Genomic DNA, 12,847 nt, shown 5'->3' with positions numbered 1-12,847 from the left:
CTAGGACTCTTTCCCTCCTGGCTAAAAAAGTTGGGAGGTTTTTCTTCAAGGGTTTTTTTTAATTGAAATTGAATTGCTTCGCTTTCTGAGAATACAGTATAGTTTCCAGTATGTATACGGTTAAAAGATGGCTTTGTCTCATATGACCTTGTTATTCACACGCTGTGACTATACAAATCACAACATATAAACAGGAAAATGTTGGCGTTATTTTGTCACTTATTGGGAGCAGTATGCTAACTGGAGCCATTTACTTCCAGTCTTTGTGCTAAGCTAGGTTAGCGGTGGGTGCGCCAGACAGAGCTACGGCATGCACGGAGATGAAAAAGGTATGTATGGACTTATCTAACTCTGGGGGATATGTGAATAAGCTAAAGTTTTTTAAGTTTCTCACTTACATTTTTTTTTGAAAAGTGATTAAAAAGTGAGCTACCTGGTTGCCTTAAAATATTAATTGTTTAAAAATTGTTGTATCAACTAATATTTTTAAGTTGAATAACATCAAAATTTAACGCAACCAGGTTACTTACTTTGTTAAGTTGAACCAACCTTTTTATAGTGTATGACTTCATAAACTCTAATAAAGTTTTGAGAAAATGTAGGCAGATGAACATTAAAAATGTTTGCATGTATTTGCATTTGCCATTTCAGTTGTTGATACTGTGAAATAAATGGAAGAAAATTAAATATTAAGAGACAGCAAAGATTCAAAAAGAGAGACAGATAAATGTGAGCTGGGGCTGAGTTAAAGCCCCGCGTCATGCCTCTCACAGTTACACAGAGAAAGGAGCGTATGTGTCATCTGTTCCCCATCGAGAGGCAGGGATGTAAGTCGGGGTTTGGCTCCTCGGCTGAAGCTCAGATGAAAGGCCCTCAGTGCTCTCACTCTCCATGAACCTGATGTCATTTGGAAGCACTTTGATTTAAAGCCTCTGTGAAGGAGGGTTTTGTCTATTGCTGGTATGTAGAGAGCTCCTCGTCGCACAACTGCAACCCAGAAAAAATGAGTTCGGGAAATGAGGCTCAGACTTTGTCCACACCGGCCCCGTTGCATCCTGATCCCACAATGACAGTTAATCTTCATAACATGTGAATGGTAACCATGGCCAGCAAACTGTTCGACTTTAACAATGGCTCCCCAGGATTTCGAATGCCGATGCAGCATCAAAAACTCAGAATGCCCGTGTACTGGATTAGCGCCCGAGCAATTTCCAAATTGTCGTGCGGGGAAAGGGATGCCAGTTAGCGGCCTGTGGCAGAGGAAGGCTTAACAACTGCGTCTCAAAACATATTGTGGCTTTTGAAGAGTTGGTACAGCCCCCTATACAGAGTTTACTAATCAGCATCTTTCCCAGGATTCAAGTTTACTTTGGCACAGTGACAAAATGTTGTGGCACATATCAAACTCACTCCAGTAACATGCACACTGACTAGATGTTAAATGCAGGGGGCTTTAAAGGTTCAGGGTGGCAGGTCAGCTTGACATTTCAGATACTTTCAGTTTAAAGGTGCAGTGTGTAATTTTTAGAAGGATCTCTTGACAGAAATGCAAAATAATATACAAAACTATATTATCAGGGGTGTATAAAGACCATTTTATAATGAACTGTTATGTGCTTATTGACTTAAAACGGGACCTTTTTATCTACATACAACGAGGGTCCCCTTACATGGAAGTCGCCATTTTGTGCCGCCATTTTTCTACAAAAGCCCTTAAAGGACAATTTTTTTTACTAAGTTGTCTCCGACAATGACATTTTTGTCTGGTGGCGGCTACCATAGCTTTTATATGTGTTTCAAAAGCGAGGGGTGAGCAGTGGACTGAGCCGTTGGTTGCAATTCGCAACCTCACCACTAGATGCCGATAAAATTTACACACTGCACCTTTAATGTGTATGGAGTGTATGGAATGATGATTTTACTGAACTTTCAAAATGAGTACCCGGATACGCAATGTTTGCAATAACTAAATTATTTAAATACATCAAAAGGTTGTGCAGTCAAAGTTCTGACAGAAGATGATCAACGATCATGAAGAATGTGAAGTATATGTTTGCTATATAATTTTCAGTTTTTAAATTTTTAAGTTTTTATGATGTACAAACTGATTGTTTAAACATAAAGCATTATCATATTGTATATTGCATTATTTTACAAGTTATTGCATTTCGCAATTTTCTTTAATATCAGATGGTGTAATGTTTGTTTGGAGTCTTGTAATCTGTAAAGAATATTCAGAATTATTATCATCAGCCTGATCACACGAGAATTCCTTTTTTTAAGTTGGCCGATTCGTATTAATTTATACAAAGTGAAACGTACAAAAATGTCTGATTATTATAAAAGAAAACTATTGTAAAACCCTGCCCTAACCCCAAAATCACAGGTGAAAAAGCAAATCGTACAAAAAATGAATGTGGTCACCTCGTAAAATACGTACGGGTTGTCATGAAATAGCTTGGAAAGACCCAGAAAAAGTGAAATGGGTTACTTATTATTTATATTGGCCTTTCACCTACATAAAACTGACGTCTCCACTTTGTGGTACAGTAATATTTTTGATATCTTTACTTATAAAAAAATCTTTTAGTTTGGGAATAACGTTTCTCTTCACAGCACAGTAGAGAGAGAAGCATTCAAATGGATTCCTATTTGACATTTCACAAGACTTTTTTAAGATGTAAAATAAATCGTTGGTGTCCCCAGAGTAGATATGTGAAGTTTTAGCTCAAAATACCATAAAGATTATTTATTATAACATTTTAAAATTGCCATTTGTGGGTGTGTCCTTTTAAATGCAAATGAGTTGATGAAACGCAAACACTGATTGTCATTGATGGTGGTTTGTTGAAATTAAAACTCAATTGTACTGTCAATTATTTTCTCCCTCTCTCTCTCTCTCTCTCTCTCTCTCTCTCTCTCTCTCTCTGCACTAAATGGCAGATTAAGGGCGGTATAATTATAATAAGATCCCCTTTTGACATCACAAGGGGATCCAAATTTCAATTACCTATTTTTTCACATGCTTGCAAGAATGGTTTACTGAAACTAAGTTACTGGGTTGATCTTTTTCACATTTTCTAGGTTGATTTTCATTAAATATCTCCTTTAAAAATAAAATGTACTTACACTCTAATAATGGCTGTTTTTTTTTACCCATAATGGGTAAATATTGGACAGAACACATGCTGGGTTAAAAATGACCCAATGTTGGGTTGTTGTTATGCAACCATGGGGTATAATAACACAATTTTTAACCCAGCACGTGTTCTGTCCAATATTTACCCGTTATGAGTCAAAAATAACCCAGCCATCTTTAGAATGTAAGTTTATTAAAAATGTTACTTTTTGTAACATTTTATAATTTACTTTGCTAATTTATGCAAATTTATTTACACTGTCAGATAAAATGGTCAGAAATAGTCCCAAGTTGTAACTGGGGCAGTACCCTTTAAAAAGGTCCTATTTTGTCCCAATAAGGCACAGATATGTATACTTTTACCTTTAAGGTATCTTTTTGGTACTAATATAGCCTCTTTAGGTGCAGTGATGTACTTTTTCAAAGGGTACAGCCCCAGTTACAAGCTAGGGAGCTTTTTGACCATTATTTCTCACAGTGTATTAACCCCTATAGACCTGCTTTTTTAGATGTTTAATCAGTGTGCCTTTTTATTTTTATTGTTTTGAACCTCAAAACCTGTGGTGTTCATTCCAGTGAACGCAGGGTTTGAAGGGGTTAAACGAAGATTTTTAAGCGCTGTTAACTTTATTGTTCAGTAGTCCAACCAGGGGCATGTTTTTTAGGTGGGTGGGGTGGGGTGGGGTTACCACTAAAAAGCAAAAGTAACAATTACAACCCTTCAGTGATTACTAAAAACATGTGCAGTTGACACTTCAACCCCCGACCAAATGTTCAAACCAAATCTATGCCCTCAAGTCCTAGTATAGGTCATGACAATGGGTCATTACAATCAGTTGTATAGAGGGGTTGCAAGTTTACAAACATTGCAGGGTGCGCGCGCAACCAAGGGACAGAAAGACCGATTGGTGAGCTGATCTGCTACTGCAACAACCTTAATTATTGAAGCGTTCTTTAATGTTTGTACATAAATAAGACTTGATTTTAGTTGTATCTGTTTTTCTGTCTTTATTTTTGCAGTGTTACTGTGATACATGTATGAATTATAATTTTATAATTATAATGCTAGTAACGTAATAGTCGCATCTACTGGTATGTTAACATCAGGCACCCAGCACTGACTCTGTTTGTACTATTTTCCACGCAAAAATTCCTTGGCATTTTGACTTACAGACACCGCTACTAGCATACAACACAATGCACGTCTCTTCTTTCTGCCCCTCGGTTGCGCGCGCAACCAGTTAGTGACGTCGCCGTGCAACCCGTCTATTGATCTCATGTGTGCCTACATGTGCTAAGCTTCATACAGTTGAGCATAGGGTTGTATTGACTGTTAACCTTCAGAGATGTTTCCAGGGATGTCACTATAAATACTGAAAAGAATGTGGAATATGGAATTCTTTTTTCTTTGACAAATTAAGGCATGTTTAGACTGATGCTTATTTGCCTCAAGCTCTTTAACTGGACAAAATATTTTTCAGCTACACAAAGTAAACTGCATAACTGTTTTGTGAAATCGAAAGTGTTTAATCAAAGCACTTCCATTATTCACAATAATTTTTTTGTACTTTTTCCAATGCTATCTCATGGCAATAAATATAGTATGTATTTTATGAGGTGGCTAATTTGTATTAATTCGTACGACCACATTCGTACATTTTATACGATTTGCTTTCCCCCCTGTGACATTGGGAGTGGGGTTTCGTTTTTGTTTATTTATTTATTTTTTTGATAATCAAATATTTTTGTAGATGTACTTCGTACGAATTTATACGAATTAGCCAACTCATAAAATACATACACATTTTTGTGAGATAAGGATGTTTTTTTTTCTTGATTTATTTTTATTTTCACAACTTGACACGACTGTATTGGGGTACAAACACACTTACACGAAACAATGGATATAAACACAGTTTTAGTTGGGCCCCCCTTTAAACATGCAGTTTAACAAGTGAATAACCGAACCTGCATAAATTAAAGATAATCCTTGGGAAATTATGTTAATGTATTCACATGGGCCCTGCATGTGTAACATGGTCAGTATATTACTTAAGATTTGGGTGCCTACTTTTTCTATAGTGTTAGGTGTAACAAAAATGTACTGTATGGGCTCTTTTACGTATTATCAAACCAAATACAGATAATATTAAAATATTAGGTCCATATGAAGCTCCAAAACGCACAAACATCCATTATAAAGTAATCCATTCGACTCCAGTGGGTCAATAGTCTTCTGATGCAAACAGATATATATTTGTGAAAAAGCAATAATTTGAGTTTTACAAAAATTGAGATGTAAACAAACAGATACTAGTGATTTCATATGTTTTCACTAAAGAAAGGAAGTTATATATATCTGGGATGTAAATGAATGAGAATTTCATTTTCTAGTGATATAATCCTTTAATAATGCATACATTTTATGTACATTATATGCATAAAATCAAACGGTCAAATCTGTATATGAGGTTGAATATGATGGTTTGTGAGTAATAAACATATTAACAGTGGTATAAAGTTAATACACAATAGAAATTATGAAGAGTAATTACAAACATTCTGAACAAATGAGTCTACATGATTCACTTTTAGCATTTGACATTAATGTACTATAGGGCTGATCCCAAAGGTGTATGTATGATCTTGTTTTACACAGTTATACAAGCTTTTTGTCACAAATATGTACCACACAAAATGTTTGTAATGAGCACATTCACAATTATAATTGCCACTTTAAAGGACAATTCACTCACAAACCATCACCTACTGATGCTCATGTTGTTCCAAACCTGTAGGACTTTATGTTGTGGAGTACAAAAGGCAGACACTCAGTCACGGTTCACTTTTATTGTATAGACGGTTTCAGAAGTAACAACTTAAACAAACAGCTTTTGTGGAACAAACATAGCTTCCGGTAAACTTTCTCAATAACAACAGAGTCATTTAGACCAAAATAAAAAACAACCTTAGTTCAAATTTTAAGCACACAGATGACGATACATAGTATTTGTTTTTCCTACTATGGAAGTCAATGAGAACCATCAACCTTGGTAACCATCATTTATCAAAATCACAAAAACATGACTTGACATGACAAGCTGAATGTTCACAGGCAGGGTAACATATTGTAAAGGCAATTATAATGCTTGGTATTCATAGTTAAACCTTTAAAAAGTATAATATTCTCCGATTTGTATGTTATATTTGCATATGCAGTATAATGTATAAAATGTGATATCCTAACTGTGGTAAACATATAAATGTCTAACCATTAGCCTAATTGTTACTAACTGCAAAACTAGTGTTAATGTATTATAATGAAAACTTTTATAATGTATCTAAAGATAGATAGATAGATAGATAGATAGATAGATAGATAGATAGATAGATAGATAGATAGTGTTTCCAAACTTTTTGTGTTTTGGTCTGTGGGCGGCGCGCGTACTCCCGGCCAAACTTGCACCTTGCGCGACACGACGACGCGCTTCCATACGCACGCGTTCACTCACTCACTCACTCACTCATGTGGCGGAGACAGGAACGTATGTGACCGCTGAAGGGGGCATCTCCTCCCGTTACTCAACCAATGTGATACCCTCCGGCTTTTCGCAGAGGAGTTTCTCATCCTAACATTCATGTACTTTCTGCGCCGTTTCTCCACGTTCAGAGAATAATGGAAGCGCTCGGGAGCAGATGCGCACTTTTTCTCGCTCAGATCGCACTCTTCTTTAACACAAGTATGTACATTATCATTATCATCTCAAGCGTTATACGATCTGTAATCAGTTTACCATCGAGCTTTATGTACGGTCATATAAAATACAATGCTGTTTTGAAGCGCAATGTTGGCTACCGGGTGTTTGTTGCGCGCCCCATTAAACTTGAGCTTGAGAACTTGAACTTTAAACTTTATTAATTTCCTCATTACCTTAATTTTTCTAAACGTATAAGCTGTGCTTTGGAAAGGGACGTATTTCGATAATTAAGTAAGTGTGTACTGTTTTTTTTTAGTATTGGAGTATTGCACAATATTAAATAATGTTAGGACATAAAGCATGTTGTAACAAAGCTTTACCCCAAAATAAAGGTTATTTGTCTGGCTGTATAGTTCCATAAAAAAACTTTAACATCCACAGGATATGGAGTGAATACAGTAAAGTAGTGCTTCTTATAAAAACCTTTAAGGTTCTATATGGAACCAAAAGTGTTCTATGACATTGCTGCAAATAACTAGATTGAAGATTATGTACAGTAAAGTCTCTGAGATGTGTCGTGTAAGAATATAGTTTACCATAATCCGATTCAGTGATGAGTTTCTCTGGTTTCTTTAGCTTCTTATATGATTTTTTTGTGTGTTTTTAATAAATAGTTCACATACGAATACACATACAGTATATTGGAATTTGACTGCTTGGGTGCCATCTCCTTGAATTTTGTTAGCTGTGAAAGAGGTCTTATTTTTCGGTCAGTATATTTTGTAGGTTTTTAAAGCTGATAATAACTAGAAGTTAAGCCCTTAATACCAGTGTTTGGCCGGGGTGTGGGGTTTGAGTTACATTCCAGTGTCTGAACGATGGGTCTGATCCTTGTGTCAGATCACTGTGTCAATTCCATGCCTGTGTCAATTCTTTTGTAAAGCATACTGTAAAACATTCCCACTGTAAAAATTGTTTATCCAACGCTATCTCATGGCAATTAATATGTATTTTACAAGGTGGCTAATTCAAATTAATTTGTACGACCACATTTGTATATTTTGGTACGATTTTCATTTGCCAATGTGATGTTGGGGTTGGGGGGGAATTAGCTGTGGTGTTTCGTTATTGATTTTTTTACTCATAAAGTGTAAAAAGCTGATTTGTCACCTTCATCTTTTCAAAAGTCAGAAACATAACACTGAATCCACCTGATCAGTGTTAGGTCATCCATAAACAATGCGTTTTTAAAGTAGCTCCTTAAAGCTGCAGTCTGTAATTTTTGCCTTTCTATCGCCATCTTTGTTTGAAACATAAAATTGCAGATTAATTTTCGTACTTATATATTGAATAACAGCTCACATTTCCCATGAAATCCAACCTGACAGCTCAACTTAAAAAATGAATATTATAGTTCTACCATAAAGACTCAGAAAGCAAGTGAACGTTTGAATGACATTTATTCCATGTTGAATTAAAAGACAGAAATTCAAATCAGACTCAATTAAATGGATGCTTGAGTCTCGTATAGATTATTTTGGCGTATGCCCCGCCTTTCGTCCGGGTCTAGCTGTAGTCCGGCAGATCCTGCCTGATGTTGAAGGCAGGGGCGGAGCCTACCCCCGGACAAAAGAACAGGGAACAACCTGGTGGTGGTGGGGAGGATGGAGGCGAACTTCAGCTACGACACCTACGGGCAGCAGGAGAGAGTGTTAGTTCAGCGTTTAAATAGTCGGCATTGAGCTGTGATTGGCAAGCCGATTTTATGAATGAATGACGTGGTATTAGAGTCTTCCTGGTAGAACTTACGCTGACGCTTTCATTTCTACCATAAAGACTCAGAAAGCAAGTGAACGTTTGAATGACATTTATTCCATGTTGAATTAAAAGACAGAAATTCAAATCAGACTCAATTAAATGGATGCTTGAGTCTCGTATAGATTATTTTGGCGTATGCCCCGCCTTTCGTCCGGGTCTAGCTGTAGTCCGGCAGATCCTGCCTGATGTTGAAGGCAGGGGCGGAGCCTACCCCCAAAAGTGAAATAGATCAACTGGCTTGATTGCTAGGAAATCGAAGAGATGTCAATCCTGAAACAAGAGAAAATGTTAAGAAGGAATCAGACTTCTTAAGCTATAAAAGCTATTTATTGGAACCCCCCCCCAAAAATTAAGCCACGATAGGCATAGGCATTCACTTTAATGTCTGATTCACACAAAAGGAATAGGATAAGAATTACAAAATGCTTCGTCGTAAAGTGCCACGGTAGGCTATACGTGGATAGGTAGCCCCGATAGGCAATATATGTAACGCCACGATAGGCCACGTCAATCGATAGCCCCGATAGGCGATGTGTAAAGCCACGATAGGCCACGTCGATCGATAGCCCCGATAGGCGATGTGTAAAGCCACGATTGGCCACGTCGATCGATAGCCTCGATAGGCGATGTGTAAAGCCACGATTGGCCACGTCGATCGATAGCCCCGATAGGCGATGTGTAAAGCCACGATTGGCCACGTCGATCGATAGCCCCGATAGGCGATGTGTAAAGCCACGATTGGCCACGTCGATCGATAGCCCCGATAGGCGATGTGTAAAGCCACGATTGGCCACGTCGATCGATAGCCCCGATAGGCGATGTGTAAAGCCACGATTGGCCACGTCGATCGATAGCCCCGATAGGCGATGTGTAAAGCCACGATTGGCCACGTCGATCAATAGCCTCGATAGGCGATGTGTAAAGCCACCATTGGCCACGTCGCTCGATAGGCGATATGTAAAGCTACGTCGATCGATAGCCCCGATAGGCGATGTGTAAAGCCACGATAGGCCACGCTGATCGATAGCCCCGATAGGCGATGTGTAAAGCCACGATAGGCCATGTTGATCGATAGCCCCGATAGGCGAGAAGGCCGTGGAGAACACTTACAGGGCAACGTTTTGCAATTTAGTGTGAAGACCGTGAAGGCACAGATACGGGGCAATGATATGCCAAATAGCGATAAAGGCAGCGGAGGGTAAATGCGGGGCAATGATATGCTGTATGCGACAAAGCCTGTTACAGGGCAACGACTTCCCATGTAGCGTGAAGACCGCGAAGGCAATGATGCGGGGCAACGATATGCCGACTCATTATAAAGGCTGTGGAGGATAGATGCGGGGCAACATATGCAATGTAATAAGTCGGTTGTGGTATCCATGACACAATGTAACCATATGCAAAGTAACGAGGAGGCCGTGATACAGATAAACCATAAGTTACATGGCGAAAAACGAGCGGGAGCCCATGATAAGGCAATGATATGCTGATTAGCGAGAAGGCCATGATACAAGTCAACAGTTTGCAGTATAGCAGACGACTGTGAATGCTGGATATAGGGCAATGATAGGCCACGCAGCAAGGAGGTCACGAGAGCCATGCAATGGGGCAACAATATACCCTATAGTGAGAAAGGCTGCGAATGCCATGTCGGAGGCTGTGAATGCTATGTCGGAGGCTGTGATGAAAAGCAACAATATTCCGATAAAGCACGCTATGCCACAGATTAATTTAGCGAGAAATGAGACATGGTTGAGTAACCTACACCACCACCAGTATATGCTTGATCATACCGTGATCATTATGCAGCTTAAAACTATAGAAAACTGATGAAACTTTGCATTTCAAGTGTATTAACTTTTCGAAGTATTTATGTAGTAAAAGATGGGATTTTGGCTATGGCTTTGAATTGCAAGCATAATAATGGCAGAAAAATTACCTAGGAAAACAGAATCATAACAATTAACATGAAACTGATTGAGAAAGAATTTATGGTTTTTGAATTTTAAGATTAATAATTATAGACTAGAAAGGTTAGTAAAATGGAAGTAAATTAATCTAAGCTGTATAAACTAAATCTGAACGGACAATACGCAATTGAATGCTTAGTGTCTTGACTGAAGTGTTATTAACATCTTGAAACTAGAAGGTGCGGGATCAGGTTATGTCAATAGACCATATTATCAATGATAGCCGACGCCATCAATTGCCCTTCTCACAGAGAGATTATGATACTACACAGAAAAAACTTCCAGGATTTGTCTGGAATCATTAAATTTTGGGCCATTTATTCTGCCAATGATTTTTCGGAGTCATGCTTACTGTGAAAAGCCGTAAAGACGTGTGATGCATGTAAAGTCCTGCACGTGCTTGTCTTTTCGACGCTTCTGAAGTTTGGCAGTTATTCGGAACTCGTAGTTTTTGGGAGATCATGAGGAGCGCGTGATGCGCTGCTCTGTCATGCATGTGAATGATCTCAGCTTTAGCAGCACGTATAGCGAGGAGCTCCCTGGTCTCTGCTTTAGTCCAGATTGCAGACATCTCATTGTGAATGTTGAGCTGCGTTTAAATTCCAGTGTCGAAGAGCTAAACCATAACTTGTTGTGGTGACGCTTGCGCATCGTTTTGCCCTTGTTCACTCTGAATACTTTACGTGTATCTTACGGCAATTTTACTAGGTTTTCTCCATGTAAGCGTTCCCAGATCACTTCCGGGGCATGATTCTGTTGACACGGGACCTTCGAACATTTAAGAGAACATATTTTAGACGATGCTGTGAGTCACATTTCACCAAAAGTCTTTGACAACATGCAATTGACTTGTTTATCCATTAAAGTTTAACTTAATTATGCTGAACACTTTCACATACCATCCTTACATAACCTGCAGTTGCAACACCAATGTGCATAGCATGATTTGCCTTATGAGAAACTACCTTTTCAATACACGAGTAATGCTTTGACTTCGCTGCACCTGAACTTGTAATGCATGTAGCGTGGACTTCTCGCACTAGGGTGGTTAAAATGCACACTGGGTTTAAAATCAATGAGAGCGAGTTCCATTCCCTGTTACAAGGTAATTTTCAAACCGCTAAGGCATCAGTGATGTGCAACAAAGTTTAAGAGGTTTGCAAACGAAGGTGTTGCCAGCTGCTTAAGCTGGTCGGTCTGGTGACTTGTATTTAAATATATTAAATAGATATGATGAAAATTTTCAAAAAACCCCAAAGCTCAAAATCTATCACATGACTAGACAGAGCAGACATTCCAATTTACAAAGATACCAGGATTGTAAAAGTCAGTTGAAGATTGAGAAAGTTATGGTATTTTTAATATTAGAAATCAGAGGAAAGTTATATGATGTGTGACCAAAATGCTGCTTATTCACATGTTTTTGCTTATAACTTTCTCATTTTATCAGACATTTTCATGAAATTTTAACAGAAGGTAGAACTTTGTTAGTACTTTCAAATTAAATTATAAACATTTACTGTTTTAGTCAGAATGAGCATCAGACTTTAGTTGGAATGGGCATCGGACCCGTTGTAACCATTATTTTTAGAACGATGCCTGCAGTGGACATTCTGACATGACGTTCACTGTAGTCTATTACAAGAAACGTAATATGCAAATTTTCGCGATTTATTTAAATACAATCTCCTCCATATTACCATGTTTCAGCACCAAGATAAAAGATATATTGTGGTCCATCAACGTTTCATTAGTGTCCAGAGTTTAGTGGAAGCATACCGACCGGTTGAAAGTGACACTCATTTATAAACCGTTGCTGTGAACTAAAAACACCTCGGAGTTGAAAACTAAACATATCAAACCCGGTGGTCGGACTTGACGTATTTATTGTCGTATTTAGTGAAAACATACAACCTTGCGACGAGGACTGGATATTGCATGAGATGCATTGTAAAAGTGAGACGCATTCTGCCGCGCGGGCAGAAGCAGATTTTACGCGCGTGCCCGCGATGTCAGCATTGCTATATTAAATAAGAGGAAATAAATTGTCACATTCCCAGCACTATCGTGTCGGCAATCTCACGGGCTGCGTTATGATGAGATCTCTGGATAATATCGCCCAACACTAGATCAGAAAAATAATTTTAATGATGTAACTTACCTCACACCAAATTAAAATGACAGTGCATTTAATGCCACAATTCTTATGAAATGCAATAAAT

At 38.2% G+C, this 12,847-nt stretch overlaps 1 protein-coding gene and 1 long non-coding RNA gene across 4 annotated transcripts in view; one reads left to right on the top strand and one right to left on the bottom strand.

Moving 5' to 3' along the window:
• The first annotated feature begins 6,625 nt into the window (after nt 1–6,625).
• The window catches only part of ptprz1a (protein tyrosine phosphatase receptor type Z1a), a 70,411-nt gene continuing 64,189 nt past the window's right edge, over nt 6,626–12,847 (top strand). For all 3 annotated transcript variants that reach the window (XM_065292018.2, XM_065292019.2, XM_065292017.2), the window contains exon 1: nt 6,626–6,879. In XM_065292018.2, the coding sequence (XP_065148090.1) occupies nt 6,816–6,879 (64 nt within the window). In that variant the 5' untranslated portion in view covers nt 6,626–6,815. The remainder of the gene's footprint in view (nt 6,880–12,847) is intronic.
• On the bottom strand, nt 8,281–9,378 carry LOC135781844 (uncharacterized). The gene is made up of 2 exons (XR_010545276.2): nt 8,838–9,378; nt 8,281–8,527 (listed from the first exon to the last, which is right to left on the bottom strand). It is a non-coding gene; the product is annotated as an uncharacterized lncRNA (long non-coding RNA).

This window comes from Paramisgurnus dabryanus, chromosome 23 (assembly GCF_030506205.2).
Source record: "Paramisgurnus dabryanus chromosome 23, PD_genome_1.1, whole genome shotgun sequence".
Lineage (NCBI taxonomy): Eukaryota > Metazoa > Chordata > Actinopteri > Cypriniformes > Cobitidae > Paramisgurnus > Paramisgurnus dabryanus.
Note: the sequence above shows the minus strand (reverse complement) of the source record. Positions and strands in the feature narration are given on the sequence as shown.